The following is a 16,806-nucleotide window of genomic DNA, read 5'->3' as shown; positions in this document are numbered from 1 at the left end:
ACTTTTCTCACATTTCAAAGTAAGTTATCCACTAAAGACCAGCATCTCACTTAACACCTTTATTAAATGTTATAAATAGCATATTTGAAAAATAGGCATGCCTACTAAAGTGTGCTTTACACTTTACTGCTTTTACAAAATAATTGATAGTAACTTAATAAAGGGGTCATTTCTGCTCTTAATGCTCTTTAAGTCAGAATGTTAGTTTCCCTGGTTACCTCGGATGACTCAGAACTTTGTCCTTTATAAAAATAAAAGTGTTTTAAAGGGGTACTGAAGGGGTGCCTGGGTGGCTCCGTTAAACATCCAACTTTTGATCTCAGCTCAAGTCTTGATATCAGGGTCGTGAGTTCAAGTCCTGCATTGGGCTCTGCACTGGGCAGGAAGCCATAACTTTAAAAAAATAAAAAAAAAAGACGATTGGAGGCTGGGTTTTCATTTAATTTTTCAAGGAGTGATACTCTCAGCCAAGAATTTGTGGTGTAAAAGTTTAAACCTATTTTATTTTATTTTATTTTATTTTATTTTATTTTATTTTATTTTATTTTTTTATTTTTGAGAGCGAGAGAGGCAGCATGAGTAGGGAAGGAACAAAGAGAGAGGGAGACACAGAATCTGAAGCAGGCTCCAGGCTTTGAGCTGTCAGCACAGCCTGATGTGGAGCTTGAACTCACAGACTGCAGGTCATGACCTGAGCCAAAGTTGGCCGCTTAACTGACTGAGCCACCCAGGTGCCCCTGTTTAATTAAATGAAAATTCTTGTTATGTGGATATATGTGGTATTTTATAGGAAAGGGTCAGTTTATTATCTTCCCATACTTTGTCAAATGTTTATGTAAAATTGTCCAAGGCAATTTCAGTTCTGCCTTGCCCATACATGCTGCTTTCATTGCTTTTATACACCTATAAAATCCCTGGACTCCAGAGATTTACTGGAGTATAAGTATTAATTCTAGACCATTTAACACCTATTTCAGGTCAACTTGTAAGTTGTTTCAGATAGGATCAGTGTGTTTGGGGAGGGAGCTAGGATGTACAGGTGGCTGAGGGGGAGGACAGGTTCTGTCTGTAGACAAGCGAGATGGGATGACAACACCTCTATCTGAAGGGAGAGCTCTATATTAAGGGCATTGTGATCATTTTTCTTAGGAACTTAACCTTACAAGTATGTTTAAGTAAAAATGTTAATTACAAAACATTTTTGTTGAACCAAGTAACTAAGAGCATCTCCTGCTGTTTAACTTGGTAGTGGCTGTGTATAATGCCTAAACAGTAGCCATTCAATAAACAATTGAATGAATAAATATAAAAATTTTAAGAAAATATTCAGGTTGGTCTTTCTACATAAAGTACTGAATGTAGGATTTTTTACCATGTCCCAGGGAGCGAGGACTTGGAATAATAAAAGTAAAGCAGCTTAGAATAATAGTCACTAACAGTTTTATTGCTTGGTCAAACTACAATAATTTTGCCTGCAGTTCCATTTTCAATAAGTGATTTTCCTTAAAGCCAAATGTTTACAGTGGTAAGTAAAAATTTACCAACATTTTTTTCAGTACATGGATGACTTTTAGAGTATAAGCCAAATATATCTATACACATAAAATTAAGGATATAAATAGAAAAATATCAGACAATTCTATCTTATTCAGTGAGATAGTTCAGTTATGTTATTGTGAAAATGCACTACAAAAGAAGCTTGATACTTCATTCCCTTCCATTTCATTCATAATTAAAACTTTTTATTAAGTAATAACTCTTACTGGTTTTAAGACAACATCCATTATGGGAAAAATGACTTACACATGAACTGAGTTAAAGAACTATTTAAGTTTCATTCTCTTTATATATTTAATACAGAATGATGAGAGAAGGAATGTTGCTTTTGTTCTCAGTATCAGATTCTTTTATTGAGCTATGGAATTTATGTCTCTGTACATTTAATACGCATTTTAGAATTCTTAAGATTCGGATCCACAATATCTCCTGTTTCCAGAGTTTATAAGGGTCATGATTATGAAGCCTCAGCAGAGTGTTTAATAATTCTAAGTTGTAATTAGAAGGTAGTAGCTTTAAATGAATGCTTATTTGCTTGAAACAGCTGTTGGCATTTTTAATATAATAGTTTTGTATCTGGTCCTAGTATGCTATATAGTATTTTAGTATTAGGAGAAAATGACTTATACATTACATCCTCTTATACTTTTTCTTTCAGTTGTCAAAATGTTACCATTATTGCTGGGATTCCAAGAAATCTCTACAAATGCCTCTGATGACGTCGGAAACAATTGGTTCTAATCCTGTGAACTCTCTTGTGAAGAAAGCATGTGACTCCTTTGGTTTAGAGGCCATGTCTTTCAGGTCATCCAAAGGTGCCCAAGCCACTCCAACAGAAAAGATGGTAATACCTACAATGAAAATATTTTTACATGCATTAGAACCAAGCTGCAGCTTATATAGAAAACCAGGTGTAATTATTTTTCATGATTCAGTTTACAGTTGGACAGGAAGCTCTATAATGTCTGAAGGATTAAATCTCCTTCACCAAATGGTTAGCTAGGTTTAAACAGTCATGAGAATGGCTAAACAGTTGGGCCCAAACCAAAAGTTTGTCATCAGTATAACTTACCACATTGGCAAATAAATCACATGATCACTGACAAAAAGTTATGTGATGACCTGATGGATAACTTCTTAAAGAAATAAATAACTATAACATACTTAGTGAAATGGTGAAAACTGCCTGAGATTGGCAGGAGAATGGTCTGCCTGCTATCATCACTCCAGTAATCATTAAGACTGGAGGCCTAGCCAGTATAACAGAGCACGAAAGAATGGCACAAAATCTGGGATACATAAATGGAAGTTTTCTTAGGCTCATGCATTGGAAATGGTGACTAGTCTTCTGAATAATGAGAACTTAGCAATTTTGATGTGTATGTTACATTGGCAAAATGACCAGTAGTCAGAAATTGTCAGTGTTAGGCGCTTGGGTGGCTCAGTTGGTTAAGTTTCCAGCCCTTGGTTTCGGCTCAGGTCATGATCTCACAGTTGTGGGATTGACCCCCGCCCCATGCCTCTGCCCCTTCCCCGCTCCGCTGTTAGCGTTGGATGCTTTGGGATATCCTCCCTCCCTCCTACCTCCTGCTCAGGTGTGCACTCGTGTGCCCACACGCTCTCTAAAACTATACTGAAAACATAAAAAAAGAAATGGTCAGTGTCTAACCCCAAAGCAAAAATCTGGTGAAAAAAACAGCCAAAGAGAAAAGGGTCTGTGCAGCTGGAATAATTTCTTCTAATTACACATTGAGGCATAACCTCTACATTCCTTTGCACCAGTAGGCAGCTTGTATTCCAACTACATTTTGGTTAAGGTGATAACTACACCAGTTTGATTTACCTCAATCCAACTGCAGTAGTTGTTTAGCACATTCTTAGTGTATCCTACCATCTTTCTTTTGAGTGAAATTTCCTATGTTTGGAGAGCTTCTGAAGTCACTTCTAGGACTTCATCCCCATTCTAATGGTATTCAGTGCTCAAAATTGTAAATACTTGAGATGTAAATAAAGCAGGTTTAGATTATGTAAAAGCTCCTTGAAACAATTTCTGATTTATTACCCCACTCAATACTCCCATCTCCTCCCCTGGCAAAAGAAAACAAGTAAAAAGTTTCCCCCCTCAGTTTTCCTCACTTGTAGACTGACTGAAGCCCAGATTGTAATTATATATTGGGTCAGAGCTAAACAATTAAAAAAGTTACGACCTAGCCTTGAAAACCTACCTGTATTCCGGCTTTTGTTAACTTGCACTTCACAATCTCTAAAGGATAATTTTCATGAAAATGGTGTGGCATAACCTCCTGAAGCTCAGCTAATTACATTGGGGAAATATATTTGATTTAATCTAGTTCAGTTAATTTAGCCTGAACCCCGTTAACCACAAATTAGTTCAGTAAGATACGTTTTTAAGAAGGATGACAGCAAACAGGTCTTCGATTTAGGTTAGCTACTGATGGATAAAATAAGCTAGATGTATATAAATAAGCCAACATATAGCTTAAGTTGCACGGATGGGTTCTCTACCCTACTAAACAGCATTTCATCAATATAAAAGTATATAACAGTGGCTAATAAATGTGTAAGAGGGAAAAAGTTAAGTCATGAGGAATTAAATAGGGAAAAGTGTGGAAAAGTATACAAAAATGCAAGGCCGCTAATTCCCCTCTCCCAAGTTAGCGTTTTTTTTTGTTTTTGTTTTTTTTTATTAAGTATTATTGGACCACAATCACTCAGTTTTATCCCAGGAAAGGGAACGTCAGCTTTTTGTTGCGCTATTTGATCTCAGCAACACATTATGCTAATGTTTTCAGGAATGAGTCGCCTTTGCCAAAAGTAATATTAAGGTTGGGGTAAGGGAGAAAGAAGACCTTTTTATACTGTTTTATAACATCAGAGTGTGTTTTTATTATCTTAAAAAAAAAAAGACTAAGAATCTAAAAAGGAAGTTTAGATGGAATAGAATTAAAGTCTACTGGAGACTCTAACATCTTAGAAAACTCATGCCAGACTCAAAACTACTTTTTAAAAAAGGATAAATTATCAAATAGGTTCATGGTAAATTATGATAAATTGTGATTGGGTGGGGGGATATATTCCAAGTTTGGGCCCAACATAAGCACCTGTAACATGCTTCCTTGACACATGACATGGTTCTCATGGCACTTCTCCCGACAATACAGTGGTGAGGAGTGTGGACTCAGCCAGAATGCCTGGGTTTGAATACTGGCCTCACCACTTGCTAGCTATGTGGTCTTGAGGAAATTTGTTGCCTTATCTGTAGAATGACATTCATAGGACTGGTTTGACACTTAAGTCAGTTAATATTGAGTAAAGCTCTTAGAACAATGATTGCCATTACATAGGTGTTTGTTCAATAAAATAAATGCTTACATTTATATTTACAAAACTCACTGAACCCCTCCTCAGTTCCCTACCCAGACAAAGGACAAGAACTTACCTGCATCGTGTGCAGCAGCAGCAGGGCCTCGAACATCGTCATAGGACTGCCCGTCTGTGACAATTACCAGGAAGTTCTTGTTGGGGCTATCCCTCACAGGACCAAACACGTTTCTAACAGTGAAGGAAATGGCATCACCTGTAGCTGTTCCACCACTCATGTAGCGAATGTTTCTGATAACAGCTAGGACATTCTCTTTGGTGCTGTAATCAGTGAAAGTGAATTCTGTGCGCTGATCATAGGTGAACTGCACAGCAGCAATCTTGGCACCAATGTCTGAGATTTCAAAAGTCTTGGCTATGTTGGAAACAAACTCAAGCATGAGGCGAAAATTACTGTCTCCAACACTGCTGGAACCATCAATTAGAAAGGCAATGTTCACTGAGTTATAGCAGGTCTTGCTGCACATCATTTGCTCATGAGTGCAGAGCTTCTGTACCAGAGGCTTTACATATTTCGTGGTGCCAAACCAGTTGGGCATGTGGTAAGAGAAGAAGCCATTGTTCCGACAGACAGCCTAATGGGGGAGACATAAATGGAATCAAAAAGTGTGTCTTCTTAAAAATGATAAAAACATTAAATCTTGAACGTTCAGAGTTAATCCAGATAAGGGCCAGTCAGCACTATGCCTGAAGGTCCAAAAACTGAGTAACTACCCTAACAGAAAAGACCCCTCACCTCCTTACCTTGTCAACAAATGCAACATCCTGAACCATCCCCAGTTCTTCAGGGATAGGCTTGGCCACAGAAACTATAAATACATTCACACCAAACTCTCTGGCCACAATGCCTGCTTCCTCAATGTCATCAGAAGGCCAGCCATCAATAAATACCACCACCACTTTGGGGATCCCTCTTCTTACTCCAGCGTCTGCTGTGAAGAATTTCTGGGCGGTATGCTTCAAGGCTTTTCCTAGATTTGAAGAAGAAGCAAGCTGGAGCAGCACCGCTGCTCAAATGACATTCCTATTTCCCTGTACCAACTTGATGACACCAAAAGTTTAAGAATTTAACTTACATAGAACTTGGTTCTATAATAGACGCATCAGATGCAAAAGTTTAATTATCCATCAGATCTATTTTTTTTTTTTTGTCTTCACAACCCACATTACTTCCCCCATCACCTCCCAGAAGCCTCATTTTTCCTTACCTTACATCAATCATCAGAAACACAACTGACTCCCACCTCTGTACTTTTGCTATCTAGCCCCTTAGTGACTGATTACCTCTAAAGACTTAGAACAAGAAATGTCCCTTCAGAGGGTCTATAGTGCTAAGCTAGTTCTTTCTGCCACATCTGCATTTGTTAAACAAGTCTGTTGATCTTTGCTTCTTTTTAACTTGCTGAACATGTACTTCTCTAAAGTGGCATCTTTTCTATCCAATATAAGGATTATAAATCACGATACTTTTTTGGCTTGTTTTAAACAAGCAATATTAATTAACCATTTGGCATATTTTTCATTATAAATTGAGTATCTTAGATGATCAAGTACAAACCTAGCCAAGATTTCAGTGTCAAGAGGAAGAGTTTCACATCTGCTTAAATAAAATAGCCTAATACTGTTTTACATGTCTGACTGCTTCATAACCCTCTCCTGTGTTACATTCCAGGTGCCAAAGTCTACTTACCTGTATTGGAATTACCCCCTCTGAAACCTACTTCCTTTATGGCAAACAAAACATCTTTGGCTGATGTAAAGTTTTTCAAATAAAATTCTATTTTGGGATGTTCACTAAGTGGAAAAATAGGAAAAAAATGTTATCTAGAGAGAACTGGAAAGGCAAAACAAGCAACATTATATAACTTTAAAAAAAGTAAATTGGCCAATGCCTAAGTTTCTTAATCCCATAGTGTACAGTCAACTAAAGTATTGCATCCTTACTTAAATTTCAAGGCATCTTGCAGAAATGTAACAAAAACAATTGCTACCTTGAGGGTTTATCTGGGTAATATGCTAAATACGTATTACATGTATCATCTCATTTCATCCTAACTCTACACAGTGTAAACTACTATCCCTACTATGTAAGTGAAGAAACTGAGGCTCACAGCATTTTGGTAGGTTGCCAAACAAAACACTGCTGCACTTTAAATTCAGGTTTGTCTGGCTCCAGAACACCTGAAACCCGGTTTAGCTGAAGGCACTGGGCTTAATGGAAATCTGCAGAGTAGGGCACCAGAGTAGTGGAAGGTGACTGGGTGTGAGGTCTCCAGTGGGAGACCATGGAAGCACTCAACAGTGTGGGTCTATTAACTCAGGCTTCTGGTTAGAAGAGGCAATTTCAAGGACACCGAGGCCAACGTTTTAAAAATGAGAAGATAACAAGAAAATGTATCAAGTAGTATAATTTTGGATTTGTGTTATAAAAAATGATATTGACATACGCTGATCTTAAAATTATGTATATTGTAATATTTGGGACTTTCCATATTTAATAGTAAAAGGATTTCAACTCACTTTTATCACTACATTTATTAGAGACCATGTTGAGTAAAACAGTTACACAACCATTTGTGTTGGTTTTTAGATAAGTCAGTATTTCATAAGTGCAAAATTTTAAGATCTTAGTATTATCAATTGCCATTAAGTCAAGATTTTTGAGGTAAAAGTATAGCACTGACTGTACTTCTGCATATCTTTCTGTATATCTGGTGAAATGTTGGGCCACAAAATCAGATATTATGGGTAGATAACCTTTTCACATTAACGGTCACTTTGAACTATCCCAGTTGTGATTTATGAGATTTATTCTTAATTTTGCATCCTTAATGTTACATTGTTATTCTGCTTAAATATAAACTCTTTATATAGTTTATTCTGAGGCTCTTCCTAAAATAGGAAAACTATAGGGGTGCCTGGGTGGCTCAGTCAGTTAAGCGTCCATCTTCAGCTCAGGTCATGATCTCACAATCCGTGAGTTTGAACCCTGTGTCGGTCTCTGTGCTGTCAGTTCAGAGCCTGGAGCTTGATTTGGATTCCGTGTCTCCCTCTCTCTCTCTGCCCCTCCCCCACTCACACTCTGTCTCTATCAAAAAATGAATAAACGTTAAAAAAATTTTTTTTAATCGGTAAACTATAAGTCTCAAAGTTTATAGAGAAGCTAGTCTTGTTTGATTCTACGAGATAGTGTAGCTTTCATCTTGAAAAAGAATTGGATACAAATAGCAAAGAAAAAAATGTAAGAAGAAAAGTACTGAGTGGAATTTGTCCCCCGCCCCCCCAGGATGTTAAAATGTACAATAAAGCTACAATTATCAGAGCATTGTAGAAAAGATGTAAGAATTGGCTTATAGATCAAGGAAACTGACTTGCTTAACTTGCATATAAAATTGGCATTACAAATCAATGAAATAAACTCATCTGTTTTAAAGATATGGGACAAATAAATTATGTAGAAAACCAAAAAATTCTCATACCAAATTCTCATACCAAAAAAATTCTATTTAAATTAAGAACCAGTTGTAAAACGTAATGTAAGAACAAATGAAATAGAAATTAGTAGGTGTAGTACTGGTGACAGCAATTTAAACTGGGTCAACTTTCTAGAAAGCAATTGAACTTTGTATCCGAAACCTTAAAAATGTCAGAACCTTTTGACCCAATCTCACTTTTAGAAATCTAGTCTAATGAACTAATCAAAGATGGCACAAGGGTGACATAAGGATGTTAATCACAATGTAATGTCCGATGGTGAAAAAAATGGAAGAATAGTTAAACAGTCATGCAAAGGAACATTCTAAAACATCATCGATTTAGAGCATTTGTGGTGTAAAATGCTCAAAATACAAAGGGATGAAAAACAGGACATAAAACATTTTTATAGTTTGAGCTTTTGAAAAAGAAACACATTATGCAGAAATGGGTGAAGGATGGAAAAAGTGGTGGAAGGGGAATGGGAGATACAGGCTTCCAGTTATGAAATGAGTAAGTCAAGAGAATAAAAGGTACAGCATAAGGAATATCGTCAATGGCATTGTAACAGCATCTTATGGTGACAGATGGGAGCTACACTTGCAGGGAACATGGCATAATCCACAATGTTGAATCACTATGTCGTACACCTGAAACTAATGTAACATTGTGTGTCAACCATACTTCAATTACACACACACACACACACACACACACACACACACACAGACATGTACATGTACAAGCAAGTATTTTCTTAAAATACTGAAAGGGTATCAAACATTTTATAGTGATTATCTCGGGAGAGCATATTTGGGAAATTTGTTTTTCTTGTGCTTTATATGTTTTTCAAGCTATCTATAGTGAGCATATTATTTTCCTAAAAGCCATCAATATTATTTTTAAATGAATAAAATTAAAAAGATCGAGCTTCAGATCTGCACTCATGGAACTACGGGAAATGTTTAAAAGAATAATGACAGAATAGGGAAGAGAAACAGACCTATAATTTCTTCCTTCAGCAAAGAAGAACCAGGAATTGAGCAGAGTATATGTACAGAGGTAATTTGTACAGAGGTAATTTTGTTGTATGAACAACAAAACCTTTTTAGTCTACCTTCTGGTCATCAAATTCTCTAAATCTTTTTATTCCAAAAAGGAAGCACTTAGACCTACCCTGTCTGCTTAGGCAGTTTTACATCCTATATTTACAGTTCAGGGATTCAGACTATCCACAACTCTATGTGTTTATACTGTACTGAAATACATGTATCCACTAAAACGGCTGATCTTTTATCATCAAGTCTCTTTCCATTTTAACAAGTTGGTACCTGGCTTGAACAAGGCCCACGTGTGGTCCTTCTGTTCCAATTCCCAACATTAGAGCCACTTTGCCAACAAAATTCTTCTGTAGATTAAATCGGCGCTGCCCAATATTAAAACTTCCATCAATCAGAAATGCAATGTCTGCTTTACAGTCTGTGAAAACCCAAACATGTCTCTGCGTTAGCAGTTTCAAAGGGAGGGAGAATGTTATTTTCCCAAACGGATATGTGGACTCTTACCTTTATTGCCAGTTTTCTTTTCAGGTGTTTTCTTTAGTCGTTTACCTGAAACAAAGGAAGCAGTGGCATTAATAGGAAGACAGTTTCATAGCAAGAAGCCCACATGGGGAAAAGCTTGTGACAAGGAGTGCCATTCTTAAAAACACTTGTTTTGTAAAAAAAATTAATTTGTTCACAGCTTTTTGGACTGGGGAAGAAATGCCCCAACAAAGAAGTCAGGACTATTGTAAGCCTTGCCCCCAATTCAGGACTTGATATCTCAAACCCACAATTGAGGCAGGACCAGAAATGCCAAGAGTTAGATTCTAATGTTCTTAATTTCTTTGACTTTAAAACTGCCACAATCTTAGGAAAGGAGATTCCTGGCCTTTGTTAAAATGGACACACATTGAATTCCTTTTATTCATATGACAAATGGAGCTATGAAGTCACTTTGTCCAGTTTCTAGGCATGGTTTATTATATCAGAAAGAAATAGCAGGACTTCAAGAGAATGTTTGGTAGCAGAGTTTATAATTGAAAATAGAAGGATAGGAATTTGAAATATAAAATGTTTCCTTATATAATGCACTAGTAAACTTAAGATATTTGTTTTGTGTTTCTTAATTTTTTTTAATTTTTGAGATAGGGCATGAGCAGGAGAGAGGGGCAGAGGGAGAGACAGAATCTTAAGCAAGGTCAATGCTTGGTGCAGAGCTCGACACAAGGCTCGATCCTATAACCCCAGGATCATGACCTGACCTGAAATCAAGAGTCGGATGCTCAACTAACAGAGCTACCTAGGTGCCCTGGTTTTGTGTTTAACATCACTTTTTATTTTTTATTTGTTTATTTTTAACTTACTTATTTTTGAGAGAGAGAGAGCAAGCAGGGGAGGAGCAGAGAGAAAGGGACAGAGAGGACTTCCAAGAAGGCTCCACACTGTCAGTGCAGAGCCCCATGCAGGGCTCGAACCCACAAACTGTGAGATCATGAATTGAGCTGAAACCAAGAGCTGGATGCTTAACTAAGCCACGCAGGTGCCCCAACGTCAATTACTTTTTAAAGGAAAGCTATCAACAACACATTTATTTTTAACTTCTAAATGTTGTGCCAGGCTACTAGGAGATAGCTTCCATACCTGTTGATGGACGTGCTGTGGACACTGCTTGTCCTGTGGCCTCCTGGGTACCACTTTTACCTTCTGTTAAAATAAAGAGAAGACTATTTTTTCCTCTTCCTTCTTTACCATCAAAATATAATGAATCTAACTTAGGTGTCTATGGGATGATAAATGTAATCAAGTAATGGCAACTGCATGAGTAATTGCTTCATGTGAGTTTCAAAGACCAAAATGAATTCTTATCTATTAAATTGTATTTTAAAAGGATCACCAAAAATGAATTCACATTCATTTTCATTCACTAGTTTTTTGATTTAGTGTTGCTTGTAACTGTCAGGGCATTCTGATCACAAGTTTCTATTGCAACCTTCTAACAGCAAGATTATCCTTCCTCCATTCAGCCAAGTTTGGCCTGAGTGGGCTTTGCTTGTCCAGGTCACTGATTCTAACCCATAGTTGACTCTTTCAGGTCTTAATCACAGGCTTTTCTATCAAAGTCAAAGACGTTGGGCTAAGAACAGCAGAAAACTTTTTTGAGGGTCAGGCAATATTTACACAAAGGTAAAATCAATGTAATTGTACCTACTTGTCACTGTGAAAGAAGCAGACCATCTGGAAAGTGTTTGAGACTGAATGCCATTGGCAACTACTGAGGAATAGTTTTCTCGACCTGGTAGGCTATATATTCGCACAGGTCCCCCTGAGTTGCTGATTACTCCCCTGCAACACAGAAAAACAGCCGATATTCTACCCACACTTTTCCAGGGGTATCCGACTGACTTATAGTGCCATGTTACATCTATTGTTCTGATAATCAAGAAAATAGTTTATCAGGGAAGACATCTAAGGATGCTGTTGGCCTTTTTAAAAACGTGCTAACATAGGTACAACATCTGCCTGGGAAAAAATGGTTTTATGCTGTCAAACTTCTTAAATGTTGATAGGAACATACCTATAAGATCCCATTCCCTGCAGCTCGGAGATTCAGGGTTAAGAGCACCAAATAATTTTCTTAGTTTTCTAAGGTACTTTAACTACATGTCTTTGGACAACACACACACACACACACACACACACAAAGTCTTGTAGGATAGCAGAATGGGTGATGAATACGGAATCTGGAAGCAGACCTGGCCTTTCATTTCCAGCTCTGGCACTTGCCTAACAATGATGACCGTGGGCAAGATCCTTGGCAACTGAGTAGTTTCTTCATCTATAAAATGGAATAAAATTGTACCCACCCTATACAATTCTCAAGTTCTCATGGAAGTTAAAACTATGTCTGGCACACAGTAAAAACTCACTAATATATTACATGATTAGGAATGTTCTAAAATCACAGGAATCTAGCTGCCAAGAAATAATACAATTTGTCTTTAGTCAGAAAGCTTACTTTGTGTAGCTGGTGCTTCATGGATATCCAGGAAAACCTTAAAAATGTATCTATCAGGGCGCCTGGGTGGCTCAGTCGGTTAAGCGGCCGACTTCAGCTCAGGTCATGATCTTGCGGTCCGTGAGTTCGAGCCCCGCGTCGGGCTCTGGGCTGACAGCTCAGAGCCTGGAGCCTGTTTTAGATTCTGTGTCTCCCTCTCTCTGACCCTCCCCCGTTCATGCTCTGTCTCTCTCTGTCTCAAAAATAAATAAACGTTAAAAAAAAAAGTTTAAAAAAAAAATGTATCTATCTTCTATGGCCAAAATTGGCACCAAAAGAAAGAAGATAGTGGGTCCATGTGGCTAAAGAGGGAAAGGAAATCATCACACTTGGATTTCTCTCCCCTTGGCATGTTTCAGCTTACCTGTGGATAGCTGCACCACATATGCTTGATACAGATGCATACACTATGTTCCCAAATACGGAGAATTCCTCAAGAGAGCAGCCCCCTGGGCAGAGGACATCTGCTTTCTCTTTCCTGATGTCCAGGCCTCGGGTAAAGCATGTGATAGCAATGGGAACTGAAGAGAAAGAAGGGAATGTAGTGACCATTCTTGGGACTTTGAGGGGGATGGGGAGGTGGAAACTAGGGTCTGAGGTTGAAGGTTTACCTCCCTAAATTCTACACTTCTTAAGAATATTAACATATGTACCACACCATTCCAGATTTTAGCTAGCCAAAACCCAGCTTTCCAATATAATCTAGTCCTCAACCACTCCAAAGCCTAATGGGAGAATTTTCTCAGTTCTTATGAGCTTGGGAATATATAACTGGGAATATATCAGAACTGGAAAATGACATTAGTCAGTCACCATTTATTAGTTCATTCTAGAAACGTAAAAACCTCACAGTGATAACTGTGGACACAGTTGCCGGAGCTAACAATATTATATCTGGGCCAAGCCTATGAGGAATATCTTCATAGACACATGCACAAACCTCTTCAAGTCTCATCCTTTGCTTTGGAAGTCCATTTACACTAGTTTTCCTCCAACTGCAGTGTCTTAAAATTATCTCTTAAGTAGGCCAGTAAAAAGATGTTTCACTTTACAAAATGTCATTTAGCTCAATCGTTCATTTTACAGATGCAGAAATTAAAGCCATGGGGTTAATTTGCTCTAGGTCACACAGCTCAACTTCTGCAGAATCAGGGAAGGGAATCAGAATCAGGGAATCAGGGAAGTTAGTCCCTTTGGAATGAAGCATTTTTATCTGAACTGAACCTGCTTATTTCTGGTCAAAATCTGCCCAGAGAGATCTATCAGACAGTGAATGCATTTTTAGAAAACAGTGTCAATACTCTCAAGTTTTACACAGCCAACCCAACTAATAAGGAACTGAAGTTTGTACTAAAAAAGATGTTAGGTAGACACAAGTTATTGGCAACATGTAACAAGATAATATAATACCACATGTTAACTCATCAATTTACTATAAATTTTAAGTTGAGAATAATGTTATTAAATACTCCTTTCCAAACACAAGAATATTGTGATTACCCAAACCTTTTTGAAACAGATGTTAATAAAAAACCAAAAATGCACCTTTTCCCCAAGACAGTAATACTATCTGGTCATACTGCCCCTTTGAGTAGCCTGCCTCTAACAATGACCCTCTTCCCAAAGCTCTCTGTGCTGAGCTGCACCCTGGACTGTACATGTCCATGGAAGGGAAGGCAAGATGCCAGGTACAATCCTGACTCCTTAGCTGTGCAACACTAAAGATCGCGGTGCAAGTTAAAATCCTTACCAAAAACAATAGCCTCAAACCTATGCGCCCCATACCTGTTATCAAACAGCCTGAATCCTTCCTACCACTTTTGGTGTCATCAGAGGCTGTGCCTTTAGCTGCCAATGCTGACTTGAGTAAGGGAGTGAGTGAGTGAGTGAGTGTGTCTGACCCTGATTCCTCCTTTCAGGAAAACAAAGGATAGATTTTGTAAAAAGAGTTTGCCTTTTATATTGTAGAAAACACACACACCCGTACTCGGACTTATACATGTGGAACAAACTGTTTTTTAGACTCTCTCCAATATGAAATGGGTCTATAAATAGAGGTTATTCCTAGAAACCAGGGGTTCAAGCAAGGTGGGACATAGCATTTCTCTGTCCCTGTCAGCTCTCGCAGTCTTTAGTCGGGTCTGGGAGGTTTATCCCTGGCCTCAAACGCCGTGGACAACCCGGGACTAGTGTGCCCCTTGGTGGGACTCAACGAATACTCCCCCGCCTTGACCTTTGATGCCGAGGATCGCGTCGCCAGGTGCCTCCCGCGATGTGGCGAGTGGATTCCGGGAGGCTTCGTTCTCCGCGCCTTGGGGAAGAACGTCCCCATCGGATACCAGGGGCCCCCTCGCGCGGGAGAAATGAGTAAGCCCGCGTAGACAGGCTGTGGGAATGGCTGTGGGAACGGGTGCGCCAGACAGCCGCTCCAACCTTGGCGCCGTGAACCTTCCCTAGGGCCACAGTCCAGGGACTCGGTCTGGGCGCGCTTCTACCCGCCGGCCCCCAGCCCCTCCCACCGCCTGGACCGAGCCCTGCTTCCCTGGCCCGTGAACACGTAACTCACCGGCTCCCTCGCTGCCCGCAGGTTCCGGCAGCAGCAGCAGACAGACACCTGCGAAGAGAACACAGCGCGAGGGCTCACCCCAGCCTCCACCCCGCTTGGTGCGAGGGGAAGGGGGGCGGGGAGGAGCGCATACCCACCGAGGCAGAGAACGGGGATCCAGGCTGCAGACATGGTGGTCGAGGGGGCTGCTCGGTCCTGGGAGAGAGGGAAAATGCAAGGGAGGCTCTCGGGAAGGGAGACCCTTACGTCCCCACCACACTGGGCCGGGCCTCCCGTTAGAGATCCCGCACCCCTCGGAAACCCAGGGGTGGCGGAGGGGAGGGAGGAGACCTAAGAGGCCGCTGCCCCCGAGCTAGCGCTCTATCTGCAGGCGATGTTCTGGCTGCAAATCGAGCCAAACCCAGCATCGATGTGCAACCTCGGCCCGGAGAAGGCGGTGCGATATCAAGACAGAAAGAAGCTGGGCGCGACAAAGGAGAGACTCAGACAAGCAGGTGGCAGGGACCCGCACGCCCGCCGCCGGACGCCTGGGGCTCCGCACCTGAGTCGGATCCGCCCGGCTGCGCCTGAGTGCTGAAAGCGCGGCTCCCGCCGCCGCTATAAAGGGCGGGCCGCGCGCATGAGCACTGTGCGGGGGGCGCGTGGGGAGGGGGCTGGGAGCCGGTGCCCCGGGGCCGGGCGGCGGCCGGCCAGCTCCGCCCTCACCCCCTGCCGGTACCCGGGGGAGGCCCGCGCCCAGGCGCCTCCCCCCGCGGCGCGGACCTTGGCCACCCGGACCCCGCGTCCGTCCCTAGGGGAGGCGCGAAGGCCCGCGGCAGAGTCCCGGAGACCCCGCGGGACCCGGCGTTAGGGGTGTGGGAACGCGTGTAGGACAGGGGTGGGACCCGCGCCTGGGGACACGCGCGGTGAGCCCGGGGTCCCCGGCGCCGGCCGCCCCGGCTGGACTGCGCTCCGGGCAGGGAAGCTGCCCGACGTGCGGGGCCGGCCTCACCCGGGCTGGGGAGGGACGGTCCCCCACTCGCGGTTCCCGACAGCGGAGCTGCGGCCCTCGCGGTGAACCCCGGCTCTGCTTTGGCCCAGGCGGCTGAGGTGACCCAGGGCCGCCGCCCGCCCAGGCCTTGCGCCCCCAGAGAGCTACCAGGTCCACGCGGCCTCGGAACCAAACTTTCCAACTTCGTGCTCGCGTGGAAACGGAGTTCCTACTTCTAAAGCAAACGCAACCTAGGTTTGGCAAACGCGTCCCTCGTATTTTTAGAAACCCTGTCAACTGATTGGTTATTCTTTCGACCATAGGGATCCAGCAGCCTTCCGACTTGGTTTCTGCTGGAATCGGATTTTCCCCAGCGGGCTCCATTCACTGTAATGCGCAAGGCCACGCTTCGGAGGTGGCCCGGGCCCCTCATTGTATTTGCCTTTTCTTCCTTTCTGGGTCAGGAAGGAATTATGCTTGATTGCCTCTCCCAGTTCCCAGACCTGGTGTCTGTAGTGATTGCACAGAACCTCAGATTTGGTAATGTGTCCTCTCTCATCCTGGTAATTTTTAACAGGTGGAAGTGGGAGAAAGCAGAATTGACAGGCAGTGTGACCTCCGTGGCAGTGACCTCCACAGCAGCCTAGGAACCATCTCCAGACCCAGGAGAGGTGGCAGGGTATCGTTTTTTCAAATAGTTTTATTTAGTCCAAAGTATAAGCAATAATTTGTATGCCAT

At 41.3% G+C, this 16,806-nt stretch overlaps 1 protein-coding gene across 1 annotated transcript; it reads right to left on the bottom strand.

The window, feature by feature from the left end:
- Positions 1–701: 701 nt before the first annotated feature.
- On the bottom strand, positions 702–16,451 carry COCH (cochlin). Its single transcript, XM_042943192.1, has 12 exons — positions 16,002–16,451; positions 15,455–15,887; positions 15,098–15,292; positions 12,896–13,052; positions 11,686–11,819; positions 11,118–11,180; positions 9,999–10,043; positions 9,765–9,912; positions 6,650–6,753; positions 5,704–5,930; positions 5,018–5,534; positions 702–2,408 (listed from the first exon to the last, which is right to left on the bottom strand). The coding sequence occupies exons 1-12, from the start codon at positions 16,449–16,451 to the stop codon at positions 2,233–2,235; spliced, it is 2,649 nt and encodes an 882-aa protein (XP_042799126.1). The 3' UTR covers positions 702–2,232.
- Between the last annotated feature and the right edge of the window lie 355 nt (positions 16,452–16,806).

The sequence above is a fragment of the Panthera leo genome, chromosome B3 (assembly GCF_018350215.1).
Source record: "Panthera leo isolate Ple1 chromosome B3, P.leo_Ple1_pat1.1, whole genome shotgun sequence".
In the NCBI taxonomy this organism is placed as follows: domain Eukaryota; kingdom Metazoa; phylum Chordata; class Mammalia; order Carnivora; family Felidae; genus Panthera; species Panthera leo.
This window is presented reverse-complemented; position numbering and strand designations above follow the sequence as displayed.